This window comes from Enhydra lutris, unplaced genomic scaffold, assembly GCF_002288905.1.
Source record: "Enhydra lutris kenyoni isolate GAN:26980312 unplaced genomic scaffold, ASM228890v2 scaffoldscaffold19, whole genome shotgun sequence".
Taxonomy (NCBI): domain Eukaryota; kingdom Metazoa; phylum Chordata; class Mammalia; order Carnivora; family Mustelidae; genus Enhydra; species Enhydra lutris.
This window is the reverse complement of record NW_019154103.1, coordinates 38,040,507-38,055,227: the sequence shown is the minus strand read 5'-3', so window position 1 is coordinate 38,055,227 and position 14,721 is coordinate 38,040,507. Positions and strand designations below refer to the sequence as shown.

General features: G+C 35.9%; 1 protein-coding gene across 5 annotated transcripts in view; it reads left to right on the top strand.

The window, feature by feature from the left end:
- LOC111148387 (casein kinase 1 gamma 3) overlaps positions 1-14,721 on the top strand; it is a 110,354-nt gene that overhangs the window by 61,499 nt on the left and 34,134 nt on the right. For all 5 annotated transcript variants that reach the window (XM_022504901.1, XM_022504898.1, XM_022504896.1 and 2 more), the window contains exons 5-6: positions 3,432-3,580; positions 5,230-5,464. In XM_022504901.1, coding sequence (XP_022360609.1) covers positions 3,432-3,580; positions 5,230-5,464 — 384 coding nt within the window. The remainder of the gene's footprint in view (positions 1-3,431; positions 3,581-5,229; positions 5,465-14,721) is intronic.

Below are 14,721 nucleotides of genomic sequence, written 5' to 3'. Positions count from 1 at the left end.
TTCTTTCTTTCTTTCTTTCTTTCTTTCTTTCTTTCTTTCTTTCTTTCACTGTTACCAACAACACAGCTTCAGTATTGTTGTATGCATTTTTTTTTTTTTTTTGGAAAGGTGAGGGCTCCCCCCCCCCCCCCCCGCCCAGAATGTCCCAGTTCATATTTCTCTAACAAGATTTTAACTCACAGCCTTGTTAGTCTAGGCTAATTAATTAACTTTTAAATTATAACTATCCTTTTGACACTACACTAAAACTTGACCAGTGGTAGTTTCTTCAAGTTGCAGTATAGAGTTAGAAGCCACATGGAAAAACCTTTTCCTATTCTCTCTTACATTAAAACCCACTGTACTTTAGATCATTTACCTTTGCATGGTTTTATAAACACATACATTGGTCACTTGGAAAATACTGGTTTACTGAATTAGATTTTCAATTATTGCCATATTTACTACCTAAAATTAAGTCATAATAGTTAATATCACCACAGTTTTATCAGAAAAGGTATTCTGTTTTTCTTCTTTTTAGTATTGGGAAGCTTTCAAAGGTCATCCTGGCAGATATGAATTTAGCCAAAATCTGATTTTCATGTGAAAGCTTGAATTTTATTATTGGTAACAAATAGGAACAAGTAAATTATTTCACTTTTTCTTAAAGTAACAGACTATCTTTGTTCATTTTTTGAGAACACCTTTTATTTATTTTTTTCTTTTGCTTCATTGTACTGTTGAATAAAAGAGGTAAAAGTGGACATCCTCGTCTTGATCACAGCCATGAATGGAAAACATTCATTCTTTCACCATTAAGTATGATGTTGGTTATGAGTTTCTCATAGAGGCCCTTTACCAGGTTGAAGGAGTTACCTTCAATTCCAGATTTGCTGAGAGTTAATGTCACATGCTTTTTTAGTATCTATTAAGATGATGTGATGGTTTTTCATATTTATTCTGTTACTGTGGTGAGTTGCATTGGTGGATATTTGGATGTTAACCTAAAGTTGCATTCCTGGGTTAAATTATCCTTGATCATGGTGTCCTCCCTAATCCATAGTGTCCCACTATGTGCATAAGGATATAGTGGATGTTCTGTAAGCATTCATTGAATTACTTAAGATGGTGAGATTTCTGAAACGATTTTCTGTTTTTGGAAACCTTTGAAAACATTTGAATAAATCAGTCATTTATTATTTTTTAAAAAAGATTTTAAGACAGTGTACTCTCATGTGCACAGCAGAGGGAGGGACAGAGGGAGAAGCAGACTTTCTGCTGAGCAGGGAACCCGATGGGGGCTCCACCCCAGAACCCAGGGGTCATGACCTGAGCTGAAGGCAGACTCTTAACTGACTGAGCCACCCAGGCGTCCCTAAGTCAGTCATTTAATCAACCAAAGTATATTGCTACCTTATTGAGAGGTCATTTCACAACAACTTTAATTATTAGGAATACAGATGGTGACTCAGAAGGAAGTCAGAAAGCCCCTTGACAGTCCTTTCATGGAAGAACCTCAGAACCTGTTTATTTTTACCTTCCATATGTAGTTCTAACAAGCTTGATTGATCTGGTTTGCTTTCGTCCTACAGATCAGAAGCAATAAGCTAAAGAGTAGAAGTAAGTTATTAGAGATTTCTTAATTAACAGCATGAAAATTAACTTTCAGGGATAGAGTGGGGGGATAAAAGGCATTGTGGAAATAATTTTAAAAACTTAGTAGCTGAGAAGTTTTAATGTCTTAATTGCATCTCCAGGCTCTTAATAGCATAATAAAAGCAGTATTAAAGAATAAACTCTAGTGAGCTTCTCATTCACTATTTCTGAACTTTTTTTTCCTGCTTTTACACATGTGAGGGGTAAATCTGACACATGAATGCAAGACAGGCTCTGGTAAGAGTGGCTTATACTAAAATAGTGATACTCTGTGATGATGAGAAGTGTTAAGTGTGTGTGTGGTGGGGTGTGCTGATATACACACATGGAGGGGTTGGTCAGGAATCTTTCTGGGAAGGGATGTCATGTATGCAGTTTGAACTTATCCCCCTTCCCCCACCCCCACCATGATTTATTATCTTGTCTTCCTGTCCCCAGATGGCCTGCTGGCTCACTCATTCACATTTGAGAAAAACTGGTCTTATCCAAACTACTAATGTTATGGAGAAGCAAACTGAAATATATTTAAAAAAGAAGAGGACAGTTTAAAAAAGAATAGGGAAGTTACATCTTGAGAGAGTCTTTTCCCTTCTGAAATTACTAGAATCAAACTAGTGAGCAGAAAAAAAAAAATCACTTGTGAGTAAAAGTGAGACATTGAAGATGGAAGAAGTTTGCTTTGTACAAATGAATAAATAAATGTATTTTAAGATAAATTGATCACTGATGATATGTTCGTTTATTGTGAAACTCTTAGTTCAAAAAAATCAAGTACAGATTATTTCTGTGCATTTAGACTTCATATTTGGAGTTTGTATTGTTTTACATTCTCATATAATAAATTACCTAGTATTTAGTGGCATAGAGCACGAGACCCTTATCTCTCATTTTCCTTGGGCCAGGACTCTGGGGATGGCTGAACTGGGTCCTCTGTTGAGGGTTTTGCCAGGGTGAAATCAAGGTGTAAGCCTGGACAAGAGTCTGGCCTGAGGCTCAGAGTCCTTTTCCAAGCTCACTGGTTATTTCCAGAGTTCAGTTCCTTGTGGCTATGGGATTCAGTTCCTAGAGCCTGCCCACCATTCCAGGGCATATGGCGCCTTCTATGACAGGACAGTTTGTATCTTAAAAACCAACAGGAGAGCTTCTCTGCTGCTTTGAATATCTTTGACCTTTAGACCCTCTTTTTTAAAGGACTCAACCTGATTAGATCAGGCCCACTGATGGGGCCTTGATGTCGTCACCTTTGTCACATAACGTAACCTACCCGCAAGAGTGAAATTGGGGGTTTTACCTGCACTCATAGGGAAGGAAGTGTACTGTGTGTGTGTATACCAGAGGATGGGAATCTGGGAGGGTGATGCTAGCATTATGCTTCCCTCAGACTTATTTAAGAGAGCAGTGACTACTTGCTTTAAAAAAAAAAAAAAAAAAAAAAAAAAAATTGGATCTTTCCTGTGTGGCAAGTGTTTCTCTAGGCCATGGAAATATGAGGCTAAAAGACCCCGTTCCGTCTCTGGTGCGGTGTTGGAGACCAACACGGAGGCACTGTCTGTGATGTCGTTCAGTAATGCAGCTACAGGACAGGTGTGACCAGGCTGCCTGTGGAACATGCAGAAGGTACAGGGAGGGAGAAGGTTGGCTCAGAAAAAGTTCATTACGTGTAGGCAAAAAGCTCAAATACTGCTGCACATCTTAAAAATACAAAATTATTTCTTAAATTGCTTATTAATTTCCTAGGAAGAGAAGTTTGACATTTAAGATGAGGAAGTGATTAAAATCATTTTTCTTTCTCCCAGATGGTATACCTCAAGTTTACTATTTTGGCCCTTGTGGTAAATACAACGCCATGGTGCTCGAACTGCTGGGACCTAGTTTGGAAGATTTGTTTGATTTATGTGACAGGACGTTTTCCCTTAAGACCGTTCTCATGATCGCCATCCAGCTGGTAAGTCAAGCAGGAGGTTCTGAAGCTGTTTGGACGGTTTGTATGGTTCTTTTGGTCACACATTTGTATTGCAAGTTTCAGGCTTTGGGACGTTACCTTTACAGAACATTTGAGCTAATGAAGTTTCTACTTATCATCTCACTGTCTTTTTAGGATGCATGGAACTTAAAATAACTGAGCCAACTGTATTTTATTTGGGTGAAAGAATTAATACCTTACTGCTTTAAGTCAGAACGTTCTCAAGTTTGAGAGTTGTTTCTAGCCCTGTTTTCATAGAGAAGATGAATGCATAGAAAAGAGAACTCCCAGAAATGTGGATTTATAATGTTAGTAGTAATAAATTCTAATGGCCCAGGAAAAGAAGAAACAGTGAGGGAGTCTTATAAAATATTTAAATTTCAGAGAACCTGAGGGGAAACCACTCAGAGGATGATTTAAGGCAGTTTTGAAATCTCTGCCAGTAGTATGTTGCAAAATCTGCGAGTTGTTTTTCTCCATTGACTCATTAATTCCACTTCTACAAATATAGCTGGTGGAACTGTTCACATATCCTTAAGCTTTTTGTGCAAGGATGTTTTTCATAATGAGGGAAACAACCCAAATGTAGAGAAATTACAGGATTAGTTCAGTAAATTATTAATAGATGTAAAATAATAAGTAGTTATTAAAAAGTACATATTAAAAAAAGGTCTTATAACCTGGAAAATGCTCAACGTATATCATTACTGAAAAGTATGGGTCATAGAAATATTGTATATTAGGATCCAGAATTTGTTAACAAATGAAAATGGCCTAAGTGACTGTATGTTTACATTTTGTTGTCAACTATTATTACTGCTAAACGAAGCAATTTTGTTTTCTTGTTTGTAATGTCCTACATTGTGACATTTTGTACAATGAACCTTATTTGAAAATGTGTAAAAGAATTGGTGAAAACGTGCTGTATTATCATTAAAGTGATCTTCCAAGATTTTCTGGTTTCAGGATCTTTTAAAACGTTTAATACCTAAGGAAAGACACAAATACATTGTAAAAAAGAAAAAGAAAGATATCCTAAAGGGTACTGTGTTATTTTTATTTAATGGTTTAGATCTCAGTTTCTTTAATACAACTGTAACAGTTGCTCGCTGATTGAATTGATAAGGAAGAACAAATGGCAACTTTATGAATACGTGTTTTTGCAAGTATCAGTTCAAGACTTGGTATTAGTAATGCTTTTGATTATCTGAGGTGGGATCATCTGTAAGTGCTGACTGAATCCGGCTCACCAGTATGAAAGGAATTCATGAAATTCAAATACTTAGATTTGTAACTGACCAATACAGTGAAAGCAAAGACTTTTGGTCCTAATTGGATATATTTTTGAGAAACTATAGACTGATATTATATTACTTTTAAAGGGTTGAAACAGATATCCCTACATTCATTCTTTTTTTTAATATGACAACTTGAAATGTTCAACTTTGATACAGTTAGGCAGATGCGTAAGATTATTTTTGTTTTCTGATAGGTCTCTTCTTTATGTTGATTTCATTGTGAGAATTTTGTTTTGTCTCTATCATGCTTTTTTATGCTAGTGACAGCCTGAAATAAAACTTTCTTTCTTCCTTTTCTCTTCTTCTTTTTTTTTTTTTTGTGTGTGAATCAAGATCTCTCGCATGGAGTATGTCCACTCAAAGAACTTGATATACAGAGATGTAAAGCCTGAGAACTTCTTAATAGGACGACCAGGAAACAAAACCCAGCAAGTTATTCATATTATAGATTTTGGTTTGGCAAAGGAATATATTGATCCAGAGACAAAGAAACACATACCATACAGAGAACACAAGAGCCTTACAGGAACAGCTAGATATATGAGCATAAACACACATTTAGGAAAAGGTATGTGTACCTTTCATAAGTACAGAAATTTGAATTAGTAACTATCCTAAGAGTGTGAGTTTTTATTTGTTATTATGGTTCAATTTTGCGGGGATTACAGTTGCTTCTGTTGTAATTTCTTTATCACATCTGACTAGAGTTTACTTTGATTTATATTTAATAAAATTCTTTTAAAGTAAGTTGCTCTAGAATAAATGAATGACAGATCCTTACATTCACTCTTTTTTTAATATGACAACTTGAAATGTTCAACTTTGATACAGTTAGGCAGATGCGTAAAATTAGTTTTATTAAAGATTATGAGAGAATACTTAATTTTAACTGCATTTAATGTGTGTGTGAAGATTTTTGATTGAGACTTTGGCTTTCTATACAGCCAGCCAAGGAGATGGCATCCTGCCCAATACATTGAATGCTGAGAGTACATACCGTAGTGGTTCTGTTTACAGTATAGAAATTGTATGACTTGAAACAAATTATTTAACTTTTTAAAGAGGGTTCCTTATAAAATAATATCAACTTCACAGAGTTTCTTACAGCCCCCCCCCCCGCCCCCGTCAAGGATTCATTCCAGGAACATGTATTTCATTGATTTGTCACATCTCTCTAGTCTCTTTGTCTGGAACACTCCTTCACCTTTCTTTTTGGTTCATGACCTTCATATTTTTGTGGAGTATCTATAGGATATTTTATAGAATGTCTTCAATTTGAGTCTGTCTCATAATTTCTTCATGATTATATTTGAGTGTGCATCTGTAGCACAGAATCACAAGTGAAGTGTTGTCAGTGTGCCATGTCAGGTGGTATATGATGTCAGTTGGTTGCATGTAGTTTTCATCCCTTGCTTAGTGTTGTGTCTGCTCAGTTATACTTAACAAGTTTCCTATTTTCCCTTTGCCATTCAAAAGTATTTTGTAAGTGAATTTGTGAGATTATGTAAATACAAATATGTTGCTCCTCATCAAATTTTACCCACTAGATTTAGTTACCATCCATTGATGATTTTCTAATTCATCAGTCCTTATGTATTTACTGATAATCTAATGTAAGCAGAAGCTTTTTCTCTTTTTCCCATTTATTGACTGAAGTAAGCAAGGACTCATGGATTCTTACTGAAAGTAGTATAGTTCACTGCTGTCATTATTTATTTCGATACTCATGTTGTCCCAGATTTGGCCATTGGTTGCCCAGTCCAGCTGGCTGCTCTGTCCTTTGGCTTATCCTCATGATTCTTTGATAACTTTACGTTCTGGAGCTACAATTTGTTCCAGATTCATCTTGTAGTTTCTCTGCTCTAACCCAGAAACAGACGTTTCTTCAAGTTTCCCTGGGTTCTTTTATTGAATAATGTTATACAGAAAGCAAGATCTGGGCACTGGGTGTACTCATTGCTACTGGTGTGTTATTGCTTCTAGGCCCCTTCTGCAGTGGAACTATGAAATGCATATGTGTATGTGAAATACATGTCCACACATACATATATTAATACCTATCTACTAAGAATCCCGAGTTGATTATGATACTTTTAAATTTCATTCTAAGACCACAAAGTAGTACCTCCATTTCCATATGTGTAATTCCCTTGTCTTTTCTCTCTATATGTCTTCCTTTGCCAATAATGAGAACTATGGTTACCACTACTCTATTTTACTCATAGTTATAAGCCTAAGATTCTCAGAATGTTGTTTCAGAATTGGTAACTAATAGCAGTATGTAAAGCAAGCTTACTAGAATTGACAGTATTTGTAATTCTTATTTTATTGAAAAGTTCATTTTTTAAAATAAAATTTACATTGAGTAAAGTTTACAACATTTGAGTATATCATGTGTGATTTTTGACATATGTACACATGTGGGTAGCCCACAAGCCTGTCAGGAGTTACATTATTATCATTCCTTAGACTTCATTTGTGCTCTCTCCCCCATTTTCTCCAAAAGTAGCCATTGTGATTTCTGTCACCATAGATTAGTTTTGCTGGTTCTGTTACTTCATATACATGGGATCATCTGGCTTCTTTTGCTCACTATGAGATTAATGTTTGTTTTTCAAGTATCAGTAACTTTTTTTAGAGGTTTCTTTTTGAGGTTCAGTAGTATTCCATTGCACAAATATACCACACAAAATGGTTTATTTATTCTAATGTTGATGAACATTTTGATTATTAAGTGTTTTACTATAAGGAATTTTAAAAAAATCTTTCAGTGGGTGTATGTTTTGAGTTCTTTTGGGTAAATACTTGAAATTGGAATTGCTGTTGGGTCCTATGGTAGATATCGTTTAACTTTATCAAAAACTGCCCATCAGTACCCCCAAGCTTCATACCATTTCCTGTTTCCACCAGTAACGAATGAGAGTTCAGTTTGTTTAAGTCTTGACAATATTTGGAGTTGTCCTTCTTTTTCATTCTAGCTGTTGTAGTGGATATGTGGTGGTGGTTTGTTTCTCCATGACTAATGATTCTGAGCTCTGTTACTTGTGCTTATTGACCATTTGTGTATCTTCTTTTGTGACTTGTGTGTCATTTAATTGTTGATTTATAGGAATTCTTTATATATTCTGGATATAAATTCTTTCCCAGATATATGTCCTGTGAATAGATTCTTCTAGTCTGTGGCTTACCTACTCATTTTCTTAGTGATGTCAGTAGTTAGCAAAAGTTGTAAATATTTGTGAAATCAGTTATTTATCCGGTTTTTTGTTTCATGATCATTACTTTTTGAATCCTGAGAAATCTTTGTCCCCAGGAGATGAAGACATTTTATGTTTTCTTCTACAGTCTACAGTTAATTTTCATATGGTGTGAATTAGGGGTTGAGGTTCTTTTTATGATACCCTATTCTTTCCCATTGGGTTACCTCTTTGCCTTTCTAAAAAAAGTCAGTTCTAGGTTATGTTTGTAGTAGTTTATTCTGAAGTCTCAAACCGTGGTCAGTTTTCATATCAGAGAAAGTCAGACTTTATTTTCTGCCTTTAGAGTCCATCCCTGACATCTCACTCACAAAGAAAAATAGAAACATAAACCAATCAGCACTTACCCATCATCCCTGCTTAAATGTACCTTGTGGTATACAGTCACTTTTTCTTCAAGACCTTAGCAGTAACGTGACTCAGGCTTCAACTCCTGGTCATAGCTTCTTCTCTGACCATTCTTTGGAGACTTATCTGCTCTCTGTGGCATTCCCTGCTTCTTCCTCTCAGTTGGAACTAATAGCACTTGCTTACTGAAAGTGTGTTCCCTGACAGGCTCCTGATAGGAAGAGCTGTGGTATTTTTTTCTCTTCAGCTGTCTGAAATCCCTGAAAAATATAAATCTGCCTTACTTTAAGAAAAGTAAGTTTCAAATATCTAAAATTAGTTGCATTCAGGTAGTGTTTTTGGGGGGAGTGCCTTTTGATAGCAAACTATCATGACAGATTTAAAATAAGATTGCATAGATACACAACTTTCCGGATTGTGTCTTCTGTTAAAATCAGGCGCACCTGTATTTAGACGAACAGTGTCTGTGGGAGATTTTCATTTCACGGTAGTTGTTAACAGACTATTGCATAACAACTAACAAAGGTTCACCACCATTTTATTGTGAGATATGAAGTCACAACTTCCTTATGGCCCGATGTTTTTTTATCCAAACAATGGCACATGTAACAGCATTCTATTTGTAGAAATGGCAAAGCAAATCTGATATGTTTGTCCCTGTTAGGAAAAGCCTTCAGAGCTTGGGAAATGGCATTTAACTATTACAGTAATCTTTTTACTCCTTTTTCAGCAAGAAAACAAAATATTTCTTTGGCAAGTATTGCAAAGAACAAAGGCTTTAATCCTTACTTTCTCCTATTTACAAAAGCCCTGCTTCTTAATTTTTATGTAGTACTTGGGAAGTAGATGGGCAGAGAAAATTTGTTTCCCAGATTACATGATTTCCTGTTTTTTAAGAAATTAAGAGTAAGCTTAAGTCACATGAGTTTAAGTGCTGAAGAGTTAAAGCATTTTTATAAGTGAGATGGCTGTGAACATGGGCTTTTTAGTGATGTTTTGAGTTTAAAGCACCAGCTTTGTGTGGAGTCAGGAACAGATAGAAAAGAAAAAGTAGTGAAAATGGAATCTTCTAGTAGTGATTTTAATTTGCTTATATATTTTTTTCCTTTTGACTTTGCCTGGACTTTGGTGATTACTCTTTTAAGAGGAATTAAAGCCTTCTTATTCATTCTTTACTCTTGTGCATTCAAGGACTTTGTACACACATGAGCATTTCAAAAGAGAGACTTTGTTCAGACAGACCTTTGTGCACGTTTATAAGTATTTTTCCTTTGTGGAGATTGGTGCACTGTATCAGATTTAAAAAGGAAAAAGCTGGAATAGTGTAAAATCACAGTGTGGGTTTTAACCTCTTTATTCCTGTGAGATATATATATATAGATATATATGTATATCTATATATATATCTTCACTGCACGATTAATGTTAAGTAGGCAGATTTCTTTATTCACTGTGTACCTTCTTACACCTTCTTGAGTCACTGTTCAAAATGAAATCTTATAAAAGCTGTGTGTGACACGTGGATTTCTATGGTCTGCTCTAGTGGAAGCCTTCTTTTATATTGAAATGTTATTTTAAAATTGTGTCTGCTTGAGTGTCTTATTTTTAATACTTCTTCAAGACTTTTTTTTTGTTTTGGTCAACTCCTTTGAACCTCATTTTAAAGACTTTATTTATTTATTTGACAGAGAGAGATCACAAGTAGGCAGAGAGGCAGGCAGAGAGAGAAGAGGAAGCAGGCTCCCCAGTGAGCAGAGAGCCCAATGCGGGGCTTGATCCCAGGACTCTGGGATCATGACCCGAGCCAGAGGCAGAGGCTTCAACCCACTGAGCCACCCAGGCACCCCTGAACCTTATGTTATAATCTTCCTTTGGATCACTCATTTTTCCTTTCATGACAAAACTGGTCTTGTTGAAGTCATTTGAAGTAAATACTCTGCATTTCTCTTTACTAAGTAATAGTAGAATTGTTTTTTTTTAAATTAATATTGAATATTCATGAACTAAGGGATTAGGATTTGAAGAATAAACTGCCAGTTGCTTTGTAAATGTTAATAAAAAAATCTGTGTTGCGTAGAAGAATAACATTTCAAGCCTCTAAGTGGTAAGCTCTGTGAAGGGATCACAGAATTTATGATTTTACAAAAATGTCTTCTTTCTGTGCTGTCATCTGATGGTGTGTGATTCATATAATTTCTATGTTAATTGCCCAAATTCCCGAGGACAGCTCTTAGGCTCCCAAACAGCTTCTTAGCAGTTGAAAAACATGTATTTACATTTTATAATTACGTTTTAACAGTTTAAAAATGAATTGCACAATTCATCGCTTTCTTAAACAAAATACGATGAACATAATTTACATTTTCTGGATGACTCAGCTTTGTAAATTTTGTGTGATTACTACTATATGGTGATACCCTCAAGTTCAGTTAGAGAATGTTAGGATGTATACCTTGATTTAAATAAGTTAAGAGAAAATGCATTTAAATAGCGGTGCTTTTTTTAAATGTAATTTTTTAGAGCATTTTTTTTTTTAAGAAGAGTTTTTGATTCACAGCAAAATTAGGCAGAAGGTACAGAGATTTCCCTTATACTCCCTGCCCCAACGCAGGCAGCACCCCTCCCCCCCCCCCCCCCGCCTGTCAGCATCCCTCACCAGAGTGGTACATTAGGTACAAGTGATGAGCCTACCCTGACACATCATTATCCTTTGTGGAGTCCGTAGTTTACTCTTGGTCTTGCACATTCTATGGGTTTGGATACATTTATAATGACGTGCATGAACCATTGTAGTATTATACAGGAGAGTTTCACTTCCCTAGGCATCCTCTATGACCCACCTATTCATCCCTTGCTTCCCACCTCCCACCCTCCAAACTCCTGGCAACCACATCTTTTTTGTTGTCTCCATAGTTTTGCCTTTTCCAAATACCATATAATTTGAAATAAGCAATATGTAACCTTTTTAGACTGACTTCTTTTACTTGGTTATATGCATTTAAGGTTTCTCCATGGTTTTCCATGACTTGATAGCTTATTTATTTTTAATGCTGAGCACCATTCCATTGTCTGGATGTAGCACAGTTTATTCACCAGTTCACCTGATGCAGGGCATCTTGGTTGCCTCCAGGTTTTGGCAGTTATGAATAAAGCTGCTGTAAACATCCATGTGCAGGTTTTTGTGGGACCTAAGTTTTCATCTCCTTTGGGTAAATACCAAGGACAGTGCTAGATCGTATGTTAAAAGTTATGCTGTAAGAAGCCCTGAGACCCCAGCAGCATGTCTGAAAGTTCGGCTTAAATTCTGATACTGTCTACTTGGAGATAGCATCCGATCCCAAGATTAAGGATTACATCCTACAAGACCACTCACCAACCCCCTGCTTCAGATAACACTTGCAAACTCTAGGGTGTTACCTGTGCTTCTGACTGATCATGGACAGATTAGAGGCTCCAGCTACCTCCTCCTTAGGTTCAAGTTTCTTTGCTAGAGTGGTTTTGTAGACTCAGGGAAGCACTTACTTAGGTTTACGATTTTATTAAAGGACATGATAAAGGATACAAATCAACAGTCAGATGTAGGATAGGAGCCCAAACAAAGGAACTTCTGTCCTTGTGCAGCTTGGGCCCTGGCTTGGTGACACATGTAGGTGTTCTGGATCCCAAAGTGTGGAAGCTCTCCCAAAAGGGCCAGAAAGCTGTCCTCTTAGGTTTTTATGGGGACTTCATTACATAGTCATGATTGACTAATGCATTGGCCATTGGCTAGTTTAACCTCCAACCACTTTTCCCTCCCTGAAGGTTGGGGGCTGGGACTGAAAGTCCCAACCCTCTAATCATAAGGTTGATCTCCCTGGCAACCAGCCCGTGATCTAGGGTGGGTTCAAGATTCACCTTCATTAGTTACCAAACACCCATTTCACCTTTATGGCTCTGAAGTGTTTTCACAAAATGTGGCTAAAGACCTAATGTATCTTGAGATATATATTCTGGTCATCTGAATGACCAAATATATATTTCTTTTCTTTTCTTTCTTTTTTTTTTTTTTTTAAAGATTTTATTTATTTATTTGACAGAGGGATCACAGGTAGGCAGAGAGGCAGGCAGAGAGAGAGGAGGAAGCAAGCTCCCTGCTGAGCAGGGAGCCTGATGCGGGGCTTGATCCCAGGACCCTGAGATCATGACCTGAGCCGAAGGCAGAGTCTTTAACCCACTGAGCCACCCAGGTGCCCCCAAATATGTATTTCTTATAAATCATTATGTGGCAGTAGTGTTATCTCATTGTTTTAATTTGTGTTTCCTGATGACGTAGGGTGTGTAGCATCTTTTCTTACGTGTCGATTGCTGTAGGTTTATAGTCTGAGAGTAGTTATTTTGTTATTTTTTTAAAAGGCTTTTATTGGTATTTAAATGTCTCATAGTGTACTATTTGTTATCATGTGTAGTACTGTTGCTGGCAGTACTTCACTCTTCTCTTTTTTTGGTTTGCTTCTCCTGATAAATTTATTGGATTTTATCTAAATTAAGAGAACTGGATTTCAAGAGCATTTCTTTAGTAATCAGGTGAATGCATGTGCTGGGTTCCATTGCTCTGAAAACTTTTTTTTTTTTTTCTTTATGCATTCTGGTTATTGCAACATTGGGTAACTGGATTGGTAGCTGTTGCTGCACATTGTCTTGCATAATTGTGCCTTTTCTTTTGCTAAATAGGTTTGTGTTTTCATTTAACAAAAAACATCTTAATTATGTAATTTTGGAACATGTAAACAAGCTCAGTGAATTTTGAAGAAGAAGAGTTTTTTTGTGGGGGGTGCTGTTAGGGAAAAATAATTTTCAACATTTTAGAAGGAAATATAAAGTGAAACCTTTGCTTGTAGTAATTTTTTGTTGTTGTTGTTGTTTGTATATAAAGAATGATTTAAATTTTCTTCAGTGAGAGGTTTTTTTTGATTTTTTATGAGCTCTCTTGTCTTGCCTGTATTTAGTGTTAACTAACATGTCTTTTGGTCTCATTGTTTTTCATTTTTGTAGGAAAATGCAGTAATGAGGATTTTTTTGCAAATACTTATGTATATATTAGAAAGTTTTCTGCTTCTAAGCATTTGATCTATTTTTTCTTTGACAGAGGTAAATTTGAGTTAATAAGGAAGGGATATTTTTCTGTTGCTGAAAATTAAATTGAAATTAAGTCAAAATAGAAATAGTTCTAAACAGGTGAGGAATAAAAGTAGTTTAAAAAGAGGAAAATAATGTTCAGTTAAAGAGTAGGACTTTTAAGTAGAAAAGCATTGCAGAAGATGTACAGTAAATGTTTGATTAATTAATTGGTTCTACTTTGCCTTTGCTTTCTGAAATGAAAAAAGTGCAGATGTGGTTTAGAATTCTGCCTTTCTCTTTTAGGTGCATAGTTTTAGGCTTGTCTCTTAGCCTTTCTGAGCCTTTATTTTCTTATTTGGGATTACTGCTGCTTTAAGTGTAGGTAGAATTTTAAACAGTCATCAGTATCACACATTCACCCATACCAGGCCCTTAATATGTGCTGATTCTATGTATTTTATGTGATACATATATTCTTAAATAGCAAAATTTTAATTGACTCTTTACATAACTTTTAAACTTATTGGAAAACTTACTTTAGAAGATTCTTTAATGATACCTGTTGTAAAGTAAATCATCACTTTCTAATTTCTTAGTTGCTCATAGTAAGGGTTCCTATAATGAGGATTCTTGGCTTCCAGGGAAACATCCATTTTCAAACAGGCCTTTGTAGTTAAGTGCTTTATAAAATGTGAACAGGGCCTAATAAGGGCCAGATTACCTTTGGGAAATTTTTTTTTACCCCCATGAAACAGATCTGTTAAAGACCTGAGGAGGTATTTTTTAGTTACTGCTGTGTTTGACTTCTGTTACTCACTACATGGTGAAATTTACTTCCAGATTTATCAGTTGATGAAAGAACACAAAGAAAAGAATTATGAGGGTAAGGAACATTTCAGGCTGAGTTACAGAAGTGCTTTATTTTATTAGGTTGTATTTATGACTTGAATTTTTAAATACTGTGTAGGTTTTGAGACTAATACTGCTTTCTGAGACTATCATATAGGCAAGATTACCTTATGACCAGGGCTTGTTGGCACTCTGGTAACTAAGGCCCTACACCTTGAATTTAAAGGGAAATTGCCTTTTATACTGTGTTCCTCTCCTTAACAAAGAATGCTAC